The 12,278-nt window shown below is 43.2% G+C and overlaps 1 protein-coding gene across 4 annotated transcripts in view; it reads left to right on the forward strand.

The window, feature by feature from the left end:
• The first annotated feature begins 163 nt into the window (after positions 1-163).
• The window catches only part of FAM120B (family with sequence similarity 120 member B), an 86,113-nt gene continuing 73,998 nt past the window's right edge, over positions 164-12,278 (forward strand). For 2 of the 4 annotated variants that reach the window (XR_016441876.1, XM_090043567.1), the window contains exons 1-3: positions 164-340; positions 4,911-5,966; positions 9,781-9,961. Coding sequence is in view for 3 of the 4 variants with exons in the window: in XM_090043567.1 (XP_089899693.1) it covers positions 4,947-5,966; positions 9,781-9,961 (1,201 nt within the window). In the remaining variant the exon portion in view is untranslated. The other 2 variants (XM_090043576.1, XM_090043583.1) reach the window with 2 other exon arrangements.

The raw sequence follows: 12,278 nt of genomic DNA on the forward strand, positions 1-12,278 counted from the left end.
CATGTACGTATATTCTGCATATATATGCCCGTGCATGCGTGTGGTGCCTCATTGCAAAGCCTCCGCACGTGCGAGGAGCCGCCCCCACAGCTCAGCGGGAGCGGAACCGAGCGCAATGGGGGCGGGGCAGGGGCGGGAGGCTGAGCGCGTGGGAAGGGTCCGCTCAGTCGGCGCGGCAGTGCTCCCTCCCAACGCTGTCGTCGCTCCCAGCCAGCGCCCAGCGCCCGGGGCAGCTTCACGGAGAGCGCGGGCGCGGACCACTCTGCCCCGCCCTCCCCTTCTGCGACAGCGGAAGCGGAAGCGCTGCCTCGGTTTAGCGCGGGGTTGCCGACATTGCTAGGTAGGGCCTTAGCTACCGAAGGACAGTGCGACCTCCCTCTCTTCCCACCCCCCTCTCCCCTGCGAGGGGCCGAGCGTGGGGCCGGCACTGCACCGTGGCCGCGGGTGCTGCCCTTCTCCGGGCTCCGCTGCGGGGCCCGCCGGAAACCTCCGGGATGTCTCCCTGCTGCTGGCACAGCGGGGCTGCCCTGGCAGAGCAGGGAGCAGTGGTCCCGAGGGACAGAGGGGGGACTTTAGGTAGGGTGTGAGGAGGAGCTGTCTTGTCTCTTTTAAACGACAGGATTGACGTATGTCGTAGGTATCTAGGTCCTAGGAATACCTTTTGCATGAGGAGGGTAGTGAAGTACTGGAACAGGTGACTTGGAGAGGTTGAGGACTCTCCATCCTTGGAGGTTTTTAAGGTCCAGTTTGACAAAGTCTTGGCTGGGATGATCTAGTTGGGGCTCGTCCTGCCTTGAACAAGGGATTGGACTAGATGACCCTCCAAGGTCCCTTCCGTCCCCCATTTTCTAGGATTCTCCCTAACCATGCTGACACTGCACACCACCCCTTGCAGGGCTCTCAAGGTGCCCTGAAGTGGGGACAGCCGGTTTGAGACATGCCGCTTCACGCAATGGATGCACTAATGCTTGTGTTGTGCAAGAGGGGGGCTGCCTGCTGTTGAGATAAAGTCAGTAGTATTTTGCTGCCAGGTTGTCACTGAGCCGCAGCCCTGGGGAGCTGTGCGCAGCTGTGTGTGGGTGCGCACAGCTTGGAGCAGCCCAACTTGGAAAAAAGCAGCAGATTCAGGCCGTACCCATTGGGCGCCTATACACCTGCAGCAAGGCTCCTCCAACATGCTGCAATTCAGGGGTGGGCAAAATGTTAGCCGGATGTGGCCTGCTAGGCCATTCTATCCGGCCCACAGGGCCCCTAAAAAACTTAGAAAATTAATATTTATCTGCCCCTGGCTGTCTGTCATGCGGCCCTTGATTGCTTGCCAAAACTCAGTAAGCGGCCCTCCGCCTGAAATAATTGCCCGCCCCTGCTGTAACTACAGCATGTCGGAGCAGACGCGAGTACATCCAATGTGGTATATTAAACTGTCAAGTGTTAGTGACCTGAGCCAGGAATGCTATAAGAGTTTTGCATAAATGTGGAGAGTAAGATCCAGTTACTCCAGTCTATCCTGTCCACTTGACACATGAAAGTGGACAGGATAAAGTCTGACCATGAGCCTCCAGTAACTACTATGCTCCAGCATCCTTCTGGATCTTGTGTATCAGTATCCCTACACTTAAAAATGGCAGTAGGGGCACTTTATCTAAGGCTTGTTCAATGAGCTTTAGATAAAGCATGCCCCCCCTCCCCATCTTGAAGCATGGGGATGCTGATACATGAGATGCTCCAGCTGCTCTAATTAAAGCGCCCACTCCCAGAGCACATGTATAAATGCCCATTGTTTTTAGTGGGGCTGTCTGGTGTTCAGAATTGGCAGGAAAATTACAGAATCTTTCATCTTTTGGTTGTCCATTCAAGCTCACCTGTGTTATTAGTGAAAAAGGAAGACTGTTTGAAGTAGTAGAATCTCATGGTTTGAGCCCCTTTCCAATATCACAGGAAAAAACCCCACTCTATTTGTCATAATACTGGTATCTGTATCATAAAAAGATGATGCTGTTTCACATGAAGCTGAACGCTTTCTGCTAGTTTACACTGACTGCTAAGTTATGGTCATAATTGTGACATCTGATTTTATTGTTCACAAGTGCATACAGACATGATCCAATTTTGATGTGGGCAAGCTCAAATTGGCACACGTGTCAGTCTCAGCAGGGGGGTTGAGTGAAAAGGACTGGAGGCTGAGCTATCTTCTTGCCCAGAGGTGGCATGTAGGACCATAGTGACAAGTTTGTCGAAGGGTTGGGGCAAAGCTGGGGCAACTTTCAGTGCTAATTTAGCTTAGGCTGTTCTGTGGTTTAAAAGAGTCTTTTAATCTCTTGTACTACCTGTTTCAACTGCTCTAGTATGATGGAACAAAGTTAAGGCTTTAATACTGTTTTGAATGCTTTGAGCATGCTTATGGGACATACTGCTAAATTCTGCAGCCTGTCTATACTAGAGCTCTTGCAGTTGTTTCTATTGATAAGATTCAACTAGTGCTAGCAGTTGTGGGACACTTTCTGAAAAATTTCTGCAGTGTAGATGGGCCTTAGTAATTAAACAAAGGAAAGTTTCAGGTATAGACACATCCAATAATACTGGGAAATATTTCCATAAGTGTGTGATTACTTAGCTGTTAAATTGTTCAGTGCAAGTCTTTTGCTTCTTTTGGTAAGGAATGAATGAGCAGATCATAGGCAACTGTTTTTCAGACCTATTGCTTTTCTACAGAAGCAGTTTAAATTACCTTTAAAGGGCCAATAGTCACCTATTAGAGGAGTGCTCAGCCCTACTCTGAGGGTCAGATCTGGCCTGTGGCACCATATCATCTGTCCTGCAGGGTGCCCCAAGGCCCCTTGGACTATGGCTCTATGTGGTAGATAGAGCATGCAGGGTGGCATAGGCCCAATCCCAGCATAGAGGGCTGGGCAGAGGCAACAAAGGGGGTTCCTGGATCCTGATTCCAGCACACAGGGCTGGGTGGGAGTGGCACACAGGGACAGCAGGGTGCCCAATCTGGCCCTGACCCATTCATCTGGTTTGCAGGGCCAAAACTTTGAGTACTACTTGTCTGTTATACGCAGGATGACCTCAGACTGCTCACAACAGTAGTGGAGCAGTTGGGAGGCTACTTTCCTTTCATATGTGCATCCATAGCTGGGTCTCCAAGGAACATGATAAAGGGTTTCTGGAAAGAAATTCCTGGTGTGATTGTATGTGCTAGTATTCCAGGCATCCGCTGGAGGAAAATGTCCTACTGTGACACACTGCTAGATTCTGATGGCTACCCACATAGTTCTAGAAATGGTATTTGTGGAGAAAGTAATGCTGTGCTTTATACACCTGTGCAGCAGTGAAGGAGAGTAATACTTGCACAAGTGCAGCTTTCTATTTATAAAAAAGTAGTATTGACAGACATTTCACATCATGCCAAAAAGAATGTTTAGGAGCTACATATGAAGGGCGCTAATATTTAAAGTTCTGAGGAAGAAAAAAAACTACACAAACACCTTTCAGAGTTGTAAATCTATAATACTGTTTTTATTCTGGTCTTTCTTTTGTATACTAGAGTCAAATATATTGTAATGTAACACTCCTGATGTAGTTTGTAATTCAAAATGTGAGAAATCAGCAGTGTGAAAGATAGAAAAAACTTGTATCTGCTTAATTAAAACGTTCAGTGACTTTCTTCACTGTTTGGGTGAGAAATGAGGGGGCCATTTTGAATAAAGTCAAAGTAAATCTCCCCCTCCACTCCCAACCAAAACCAGCCTTGTTTTGCTGCATTAAAAAATCAGTACTGATTTTTTTTAATGGAGAGTCTTTTGATGTAAACTGTATTTGTATTGGTAGAAAAAAATAGCTAGCATGAAAGCTGTGCAAATCATCTAGCATGAACTAGGATTTCTGTAAATGCAACTTGGAGGCAGGTGGGGGTCTGAGTTTTGTTCTTTTTCTCATATTTATTTTCACAACTTATAAATTGCTTTCTTTTTCATGCTTTTAAATACCACTGCCAGAAAACTTGTGGAAAGAGCTGTGTGTGGCAATTCTTAATATAGGAAAAAATATGAATAACACCTTCCTTTTACTTATTCAGATTCCAGCCATTTTATACTGTTTTAAATTTAGATCAGTTGATTCAAAATGAGCATGTTTGATAGTGACCTGAAAAATGTTTGTCCTGTTAAACATCATTGTAAGCTAACCACACGAACACGTTTCTGTTTATTTAAATTTGTTTTCATCTTGACCTTTTAAGTTTTAAAACTTCATAATAAAATGAATGAAATTTTAAATCTAAAATGTGACTGTTGCAGCTAAAATTACTATGTAGACACTTAATAGTTCCTGATCCTGCAAGTGCATTCCTAGGAGTGAACTAGTGACTATGCTGGGGCTTCAAATAGGCATGTGGGTACAGTACTCGCGTGGATCTGTTTGTTAGATCAAGGCCAAAGTTAGTGAGCACTTGTTCCCACCAATTCCTGAGCCTTGTGAGTGCTCTCTTCTTGAGAATCTAGTCATTAGTCTATGTTGCAGTCTTTAGGCAAAGGAAATGCTACACACTTTTTGCTCTCAACTGTCAGTAGTTGAAAATAGGCATGGTCAATTTTCTTTATACTTTGAATGTTTATATTAAAAATAAATGTTAGCTGTGGGTTGGTTTTCAAGGTAGTATTTCCAACAAGGTAGCCCTTTGCCCTGACACACTGATAGCAAAAGGTGGAAAGCAAAGGACTTAATGAAGATGGCTAGGTGTCTGAGATTTATAGCTGGCAAAACAGGTTCAGAGAGGTGAAGAGCCAAGATCTTAGTCTTTAGTTACACTAGAAACAGAACCCAGTTATCATGATTCCCTATTTCTTTCCTCTGTTGACCATCATTACTTGTGCTTTACAATACTTGTTTGATTTTTCATTTTTCAGATATCTGAAACAATTCGTTGTACAAAGAAGCCAACTATGGGCATTAAAGGTCTTCAGGGATTTGTGGCAAATGTTTGCCATGATGTGCACAAAATGATAAATCTGAAGGAAATGGCAGAAGAACATCGCATGAGTTATCCTGACTCTCCTCCAGTAATTGTGGTAGATGCCCTGAGTTGTATACGACACTGGTATACACCAGAATCTTGGGTTTGTGGTGGCCAGTGGCGAGAGTATCTTGCCAATTTAGAGGATTTTATTAATGCTTTCACAGCAGCTGATATCAAGCTGGTATTCTTTTTTGATGGTGTTGTGGAACAGAAAAAGAGAAGCGAATGGGTTAAACGGAGGTTGAAGAATAACAAGGAAATAGGCAGAATCTTTCAGTCCATCAAGATGTACAGGCAGCAACCAGGGAGAGGGATGTTCTTTATTCCTTCTGGTTTGGCTACTTTCACACGCTTTGCCTTAAAGTCCCTGGGTCAGAAAACAATATGTTCATTGCAAGAAGCAGACTATGAGGTGGCTTCTTACGGACTGCAGCATAATTGCATGGGGATTCTTGGACAAGATACAGACTACCTCATCTATAACACCTCCCCCTACTTCTCCATTGAAAAGCTCTGCTTGGACAAGATGGTCACTGTTATGTATTCCAGGGAGAACCTCTGCCTTGCACTAAATCTTAATATAACAGACCTCCCTTTTTTTGCTTGTCTACTTGGCAATGATGTAGTTCCAGAAGCTACTTTGGAAGGTTTTTGGCATAAATGTTTAACCTCTTGTCCTCCTAAAAGCCAGAGCTATGGCAAAAGGTCTAACATAATTCTGGCTGTAGCAAACTACATAGCAGGACTTCCACGTTCATACAGTAGTGTGAAAAACTTAGAAGAGATGCTACCTTTGGGATCAGACAAGACATTACTGTGCAAGGCAATAGAGTCCTATATCCTGCCTGGTCAGCAGTCTCCCTGGCTTCCTCCCTCTCTATCAAATTCCCAAGCACTCTCAGCCAAGCAGGACACCGGCATGTGCTCAGATCAGGAGATATTTCAGGTATTTGTTTTTTTTTAAAAACCTAATCACATTCTTGTTCAAAATGTCTGTTAATAATTCCTTGATAATGAATAGGCTTTGAACATTTTCGGTGTGTAAAATGTTTTCCCTCCCAGGTAAACCAAATCCTAAAATGATGAGTTTTTTACACGCAACTTGATTTCAGGATCTAATGAACGAACCATTCATGTCTTTTGATAATTATAAATAATTTAGATATTTACCCATTCTCATAGTTTCGGTACTATATTTTCATGACATATTTAGCTTGTATAACAGTGGTAAATCTGGAATACAGTAAGTTAAATTGCTAGTAGTTTGTTAAGAAAAAAAACCCTTGAGATGTAATGCTCATAGTACTTAGTATTTGCTAAGTCTCATAAAGGGGCCCTGTTTTGTTAGGTATCTATAGGCTACAGAAGGAGGCAGAACCTGTCTCTTACTTCTAGTATCTTGATTATTTAAAATTATTTCCTTGTTTTGTTATTTAAAATTATATTTTATGTTTACTTTTGATTTCCTGCCCAAAGCATTTACAAACCCCTTACAAACCAAAGTAAAACTTACAAACCTACTCAAGTTCTTCCACCTCTAAAATGCTGTCACCTCTGAGGTAAAACAGCAGCACCACACAGCCATATATAATTTATTGGTCATACCAAAGAAACAGGAGGCATTATACATACTACACACAAACATGGCATGTAAAATGAAGAATGCTTTTTATAATGTTCAAAGAATATTTACTTAGGCACAGTGGTAATTATGAAGGCTGAACTATGGCCAGGACATCAGGGTTAACACCCCTACTATGAAAGACAATACCATGCAGTTTTCATGACAGGAAGTCATTACCCCTTGGTTTTATCTTTAATTTGAAGGGCTGCAGTTCCCAAACAGTGTGGTGTGATATCATTGTAATAAAATAACATCTAGAAAGTGCAGCTGAGATTGTGGCCCATTGCACTGGTTGCTGTATAAATCCAGAAAAATACCATCCTTGTCATAAAGAATTTACTGTCTAATTTGTAGAGGTACAGCTTGTTCATTTTTCTACTACAAGTTATTAAACATTGTCAAAGCAAATACTGCACCAAAATTCACATTTTGGAATGCATAGATAACTCTTAATTGTGTTTATAGATTATCTTAAATTCTAACATGTCAGTCTATAAAGCCTAATCACCACGTTGGGTACATTGCATCTCATTGGTGCTTTTCTTGAAAAAGTATACGCATATTGTGCCTGCCTACATATAAAGGGTGGAAACATTTTTTAGTACGCCATACTGCACACATTTGTCATTTGACATTAGTTTGGAGCCCAGCTTCTGATTTGAATTTTCAGTGACTGTAAAATGTGAATTTTTGCAAAATTGTGGCAAAATTGCATTTTCACAAAACTTTTGCACCTAAGCCTATGAAAGTAATAAGGCTAAAACAGATGCTTGTTCATTTTAATTCATTACATTTTGTACCATCTTCTACTTCATTTTTTAGCATCTGAAAATCGTTTTTTGGAACAACATTTATTTTGTTGAAGTAGCAAATATATAAACAATCTATTTAGATCTGCCATTACAGTAAGCTGTGGTGCTGGGTGCTGTTGAGAGATGTTCATTTATTCCACATTTGTCTTGAGAATTCTTTTGAAAGTATGCTGTGTTTCTGTAGTATTGTTGTTGATCCATCATAACCCAAGATTTAATATGGAGCAACTGTAAACACAAAATCCCTGTTTCCTAGTGGTTTACCAATTCATAAGTCCGATATCGGATTGGTACTGATATAAAGAAAACTGTCTGTATCAGATATGGGGTTGATGGGATTGATAATTTGGCCAATAAATGCCTGTACTGCATGCAGCGGGAGTGCAGCACTCAGGCAGCAAGGAGTACAGCCAGCAGTGTGGAGAGTTTCCTCCAGCTGGTAAATCCGGTGTGGTGGAAGGGGAGGAGGGACTGGGACGGAGGGAGGGAGATCAAAGCCCCCCCATGGTGAGGGAGGGGACAAGTAGGTGCTGCCCAGGCGAGACAGGAGAGGCCAGAGCTGTAGCTTATTGGGATGTGGCTCCTGCCACTGCTTGCTCTCTGGGAAGGCACGGGCAGTATGTGCCCCCCAGATTGGGGCAGGGCAGGGTGGGCTGCGTGGGGCTCTTCTTAGTGGGCTTAGAGCTGGGCTGGGCTCAGAGTGGGTGCTGGCAGCACTGGAAGGATGCTACATCCATCCCATATTTCACCATTCCGCTCCCAGCACCACTACCACCAGCCACTTGATGCAGCCCCAGCTCTTCCCAGCATGTGGATGGAGGCAGGGTGTTGAGCTGGGCCTGTGGCTGTCAGTGGTGGCACTGGGAACAGAGTGGTGGCAAAATTTGGGGTGGATGCAACATCCTCCCAGCACCGCCAGCACCAACTCTGAGCCCAGCCCCTGCCAAGAAGACTCCCTTGCAGCCCTGGCTGCAGTCCGCCCTGCTCCACTCCGATCCGGGGGGCACCCCCTCAGGCCCTTCCAGGGTGCAAGCAGTGGTGGGAACTGCCTTGTCAACCCCACATACACATGCCCCGCCCCCCTGTCCTGCCTGGGCAGCACCTGCCCCTGTCCCCTCCCTCACCATGGGGGGCATTGATCTGTGCCCCCTCCCCTTCCACCACATAGGATTTACTGGCTGGAGGCAGCTGTTTCGGAAATCAGATTGGTATCGGCCAATATGCCTCCTTAAATATATCGGCTATCTGTATCAGCCCCAAAAATCTCTATCGGTGCGTCCCTACTGTTTGCCAATGGGTCATTAAAGATTTTCATGCACTTTCATTGCAATTTTTGATGTCTGTATGTGGTTGTCTGTGCCATTGATTGGTTGCCAGGGTCTGCTTTTCAGATAGCTGCATTTTTGGTGGTGTTTGGATCCCTTGGAATCAAAGATGCTATTTACATATAAAATATTGCTACTGATAGGTATCTCTTTGGCATCTATGGTCTTTTAATTTACATAACTCTTTAGTGATTGTTCACAGCAGAGGTAAATCGTGGAATCCTGAAATGATTTTTGTAAAGCAAACTAGATTGGTCTACTGCAATTGGTATGGGCCCCAGAGCTCCCAGGCTTGTGGAGACCAGGACTGTTGCAGAAATAGTGAGCCTGGCATTGTGCGGTTGAATGCTGTTATTCCAGTGACCATCTTCAGGGATGTTCTTCAAGGCTAAAATAGAGGTGTGTTCTTCACTTTAGGATAACAAGTACACACAGGCAATGTCAAGTTAGAAGCATGATGAAAACAAGACACTTTGGTTTTCCTGGGAGGTAAAGTCGATGAGGTCAGTGCCAGGCAGAGGAGAGCTGCTGACCTCATCTAATATACCATCATTGTGCTTGTACTTTTAAGGTAGTTCACACGTGGTAGCTACCCTGAGGTGAAGACATACAAGACCTATGAATCTGTGAAATCTATAAAGACCTTGGATAACTGAAGGATTAGCACTGTTTTTCTCTTTTACAGATTGCTCTTAGAAAAGAAGTTGCCACTATGTATGTTTGAGAGTAGGAGGAAAAAATGGTAGGAAGAGATTGACATGTTTCTTGGGGACTCTTCCTCTCCATAAAAAATAATGGCATGCTAATGATGTTATATTATTTCCTTGTTCTCAGAGAAAGATCTAGGATTCTGATATTTTGAAAAAGCATTTGTTCCCTTCCTGGGATTGATAGCAAGATTGATAAACAAAATATTATTTATTTTAAAACTCAGTTAATTTTGTGGTATTTTGTACATACTTAATTTTGAAGTAGAATTTTTTTCCTCCTTATTAACAGTTAGCTAAAGAACAGCACATCACAGGTGAAAATTACATGGTCTTCAATATCCTGAGCAATGGAGAGGTTGAATGCAGCAACACATTGGAGGATGAATTGGATATGGAGCTACCTGGGCAGGCACTTATTTACCGCCCTGCTCGTCAGCATATTTATTCTGTCCTGCTTGAACCTAGGAAAGGTAAGGGCTGACTCCGGATATGCTGCACAGTGTCTGGGACGAGCAGTCTTGGGAGTAAGGTATCCAATTGGACCACACACTTCAATTATTCAAGGACATTTTAAACTATTTTTTGAAATGTAAAATCTGTAATTGCAAGTTTCAGTGACACACATCTGCATGACATTAAGGGTAAAGGCTGTGGGCAATCTACATGTAATTAGTAAGGAATCAATCAGAAATTACAAAAATAATGTAATGTTTCAACATGCAGTTGTGTTTTGGTACCCTTTATAAAGAAATTGAAAAACTAATTCCATGCTTTTATTTTTTCCTTCTTAAAGTCATACATCTGAAAGTTATTAATGATCACAAGGCTAAGCAAAAACATTTGTTTAGAATGTTTTAATAGGTTGAGAAAATATGGGAACATTGTTCTGCTTTAGCAAGGGCTTAACTCTTAGAGGTTAAAGTTATGATTAATTATAATACTTAGAGTAAAACTATACAGTAGAACCCTGCTACTTCACAGGGTTGAGTTTCTTACCTGCTTGTCAAGATGAGGGTTTGAGAAGATCTGGGGGAAAGTGTAGGGGCAGATCCAAAGGGGACGCAGTGACATGGCCACATCCCTCTTTCTGACCATGTGGCAGGAGCAGCAGCCAGAGACTTTAAGTCCCCCCAGCAGGTAAGAATTCCTCCACTTTTACCTTCCCTGCTCAAAGGCATGGTCCCTTCCTCCCCAGCTTGCTGCTGACCCCACTATCTTGAGGGTGAGGGGAGCTCCTGTCGCACTCCAGCTGGGTGGACAGACAAGTTTCCCCTCCCTGCCTGGTCCCCTTGGATATTCCTGGCTAGCCTGGGAGCGGGCACAGGAAGGGAGAACCCACCACCTGCTTCTGTTCCAGGCCAAGCCGGGCTCCCATGCCGCCCAGCTGGAATGACATTGGAGCTTCTCTTACATCCAGGGCAGTTGGCACAGCAGCAGGTAGGGTAAATGGAGAAGAAGAAGGGAGGGGTGTGGTAGAGGACATGTCTCTGAGCAGGGAGGGGAAGGGGCGGGAATTCTTATCTGCTTTGGGGACTTAAAAAAGTCTCTGGCTGTTGCTCCCATGGTGTGGTCTACCCACCCTGGTGGGTAGAAGGTGTGGTGGGGAAGGAGGTGGCAGGAAGGAGTTGGGAGTGCAACCACTCCTGCAGTGCTGGTTGATACTCCTGCAGCCCACCTTTGTATTGTCAAGGTGTACAGAGCCACAGCAAGTAGCTGCATGATATTTCTGGAGCATTCCAGCTGTTTTCTGTGGCTTTTATTTCAAATCTTACTTCATGTAGGACTGCTGCTATACTCCAGCTGATCAGAGAAACAGAGCCTTTTGAAGTAAAAGTTGTAGGAAATAGGTGAATGGCTCATCTTTAATTCAGCAGCCGGCTGTGAATTAAGTGGGTTATAAGCCACCCAGATATGAATGATCCAGGTTCTACTGAAATAAATGGCAACATTATAAAAGTATATTGATTTTTGGCATTTTAAATGTAAAAGGAAATTTTAGGTGATTTTTAATATTTAACAAAATATAAATAATATAAGGAAGGCAGTCTTAATGGCTGTATTTCTTTCATTCTTTTACTACTCTTTCATTGAGTAGTGAATGAGAGTTCCCCCCATTACCATATTTTTTTGCACCTAATCTGCCCCTGAATAGAATCTGCACCCTGTTTTTGTAAAAGAAAACATGAAGAAAAAAATCTTTCCTTGGGCCTGCTCATGAGCCTGTCGCCCCCAAACTGGCAAGGTTAATAGTCATGGCTGCCATAGCCATGGCCATTAGCATTGTTTCAGCTTTCCCACAACCAAATTTCTGGACTTACAGGGATTCCTATTTCTCACATATAATGTGCATCTTAATTTCAACCATCTGGTTTTAAAGAAAAAGGTTAGAGTTATATGTGAGAAAAAATGGTAAATTGGGTCCCAACTTGGGGTGTGCTGGATAACTCAATATACATATAATGAGGTTTCCAAGTATCTGAAAAATTCATCTTTAGTACAAAGCATTTTAAATCGCACCCAGTTCAGAATCCATTGTCTTAAGACTTCTATTAGGTAAAAATTGCATTTTTCTCTATGTCTTCTGCTCGATAGTTCTAAAAGTTTTTGTAGATAGGGGACTGAAAATGTTAAAACTGTCACTGTACTCTTTGTGAAGTACAGGGTTCTCGTTATTTACTTTATATTTTTAGTCATCAAAGTTCCGTATTGAATTTAGTTATATATTTAGAAAGTATCTTTCAAATGATCTTTGAAGTTTCAAAAGTCAGGGCGTGATCAGACAGACAT

Source organism: Crocodylus siamensis, chromosome 1 (genome assembly GCF_052110815.1).
Source record: "Crocodylus siamensis isolate JL-2025a chromosome 1, ASM5211081v1, whole genome shotgun sequence".
Taxonomy (NCBI): Eukaryota; Metazoa; Chordata; order Crocodylia; family Crocodylidae; genus Crocodylus; species Crocodylus siamensis.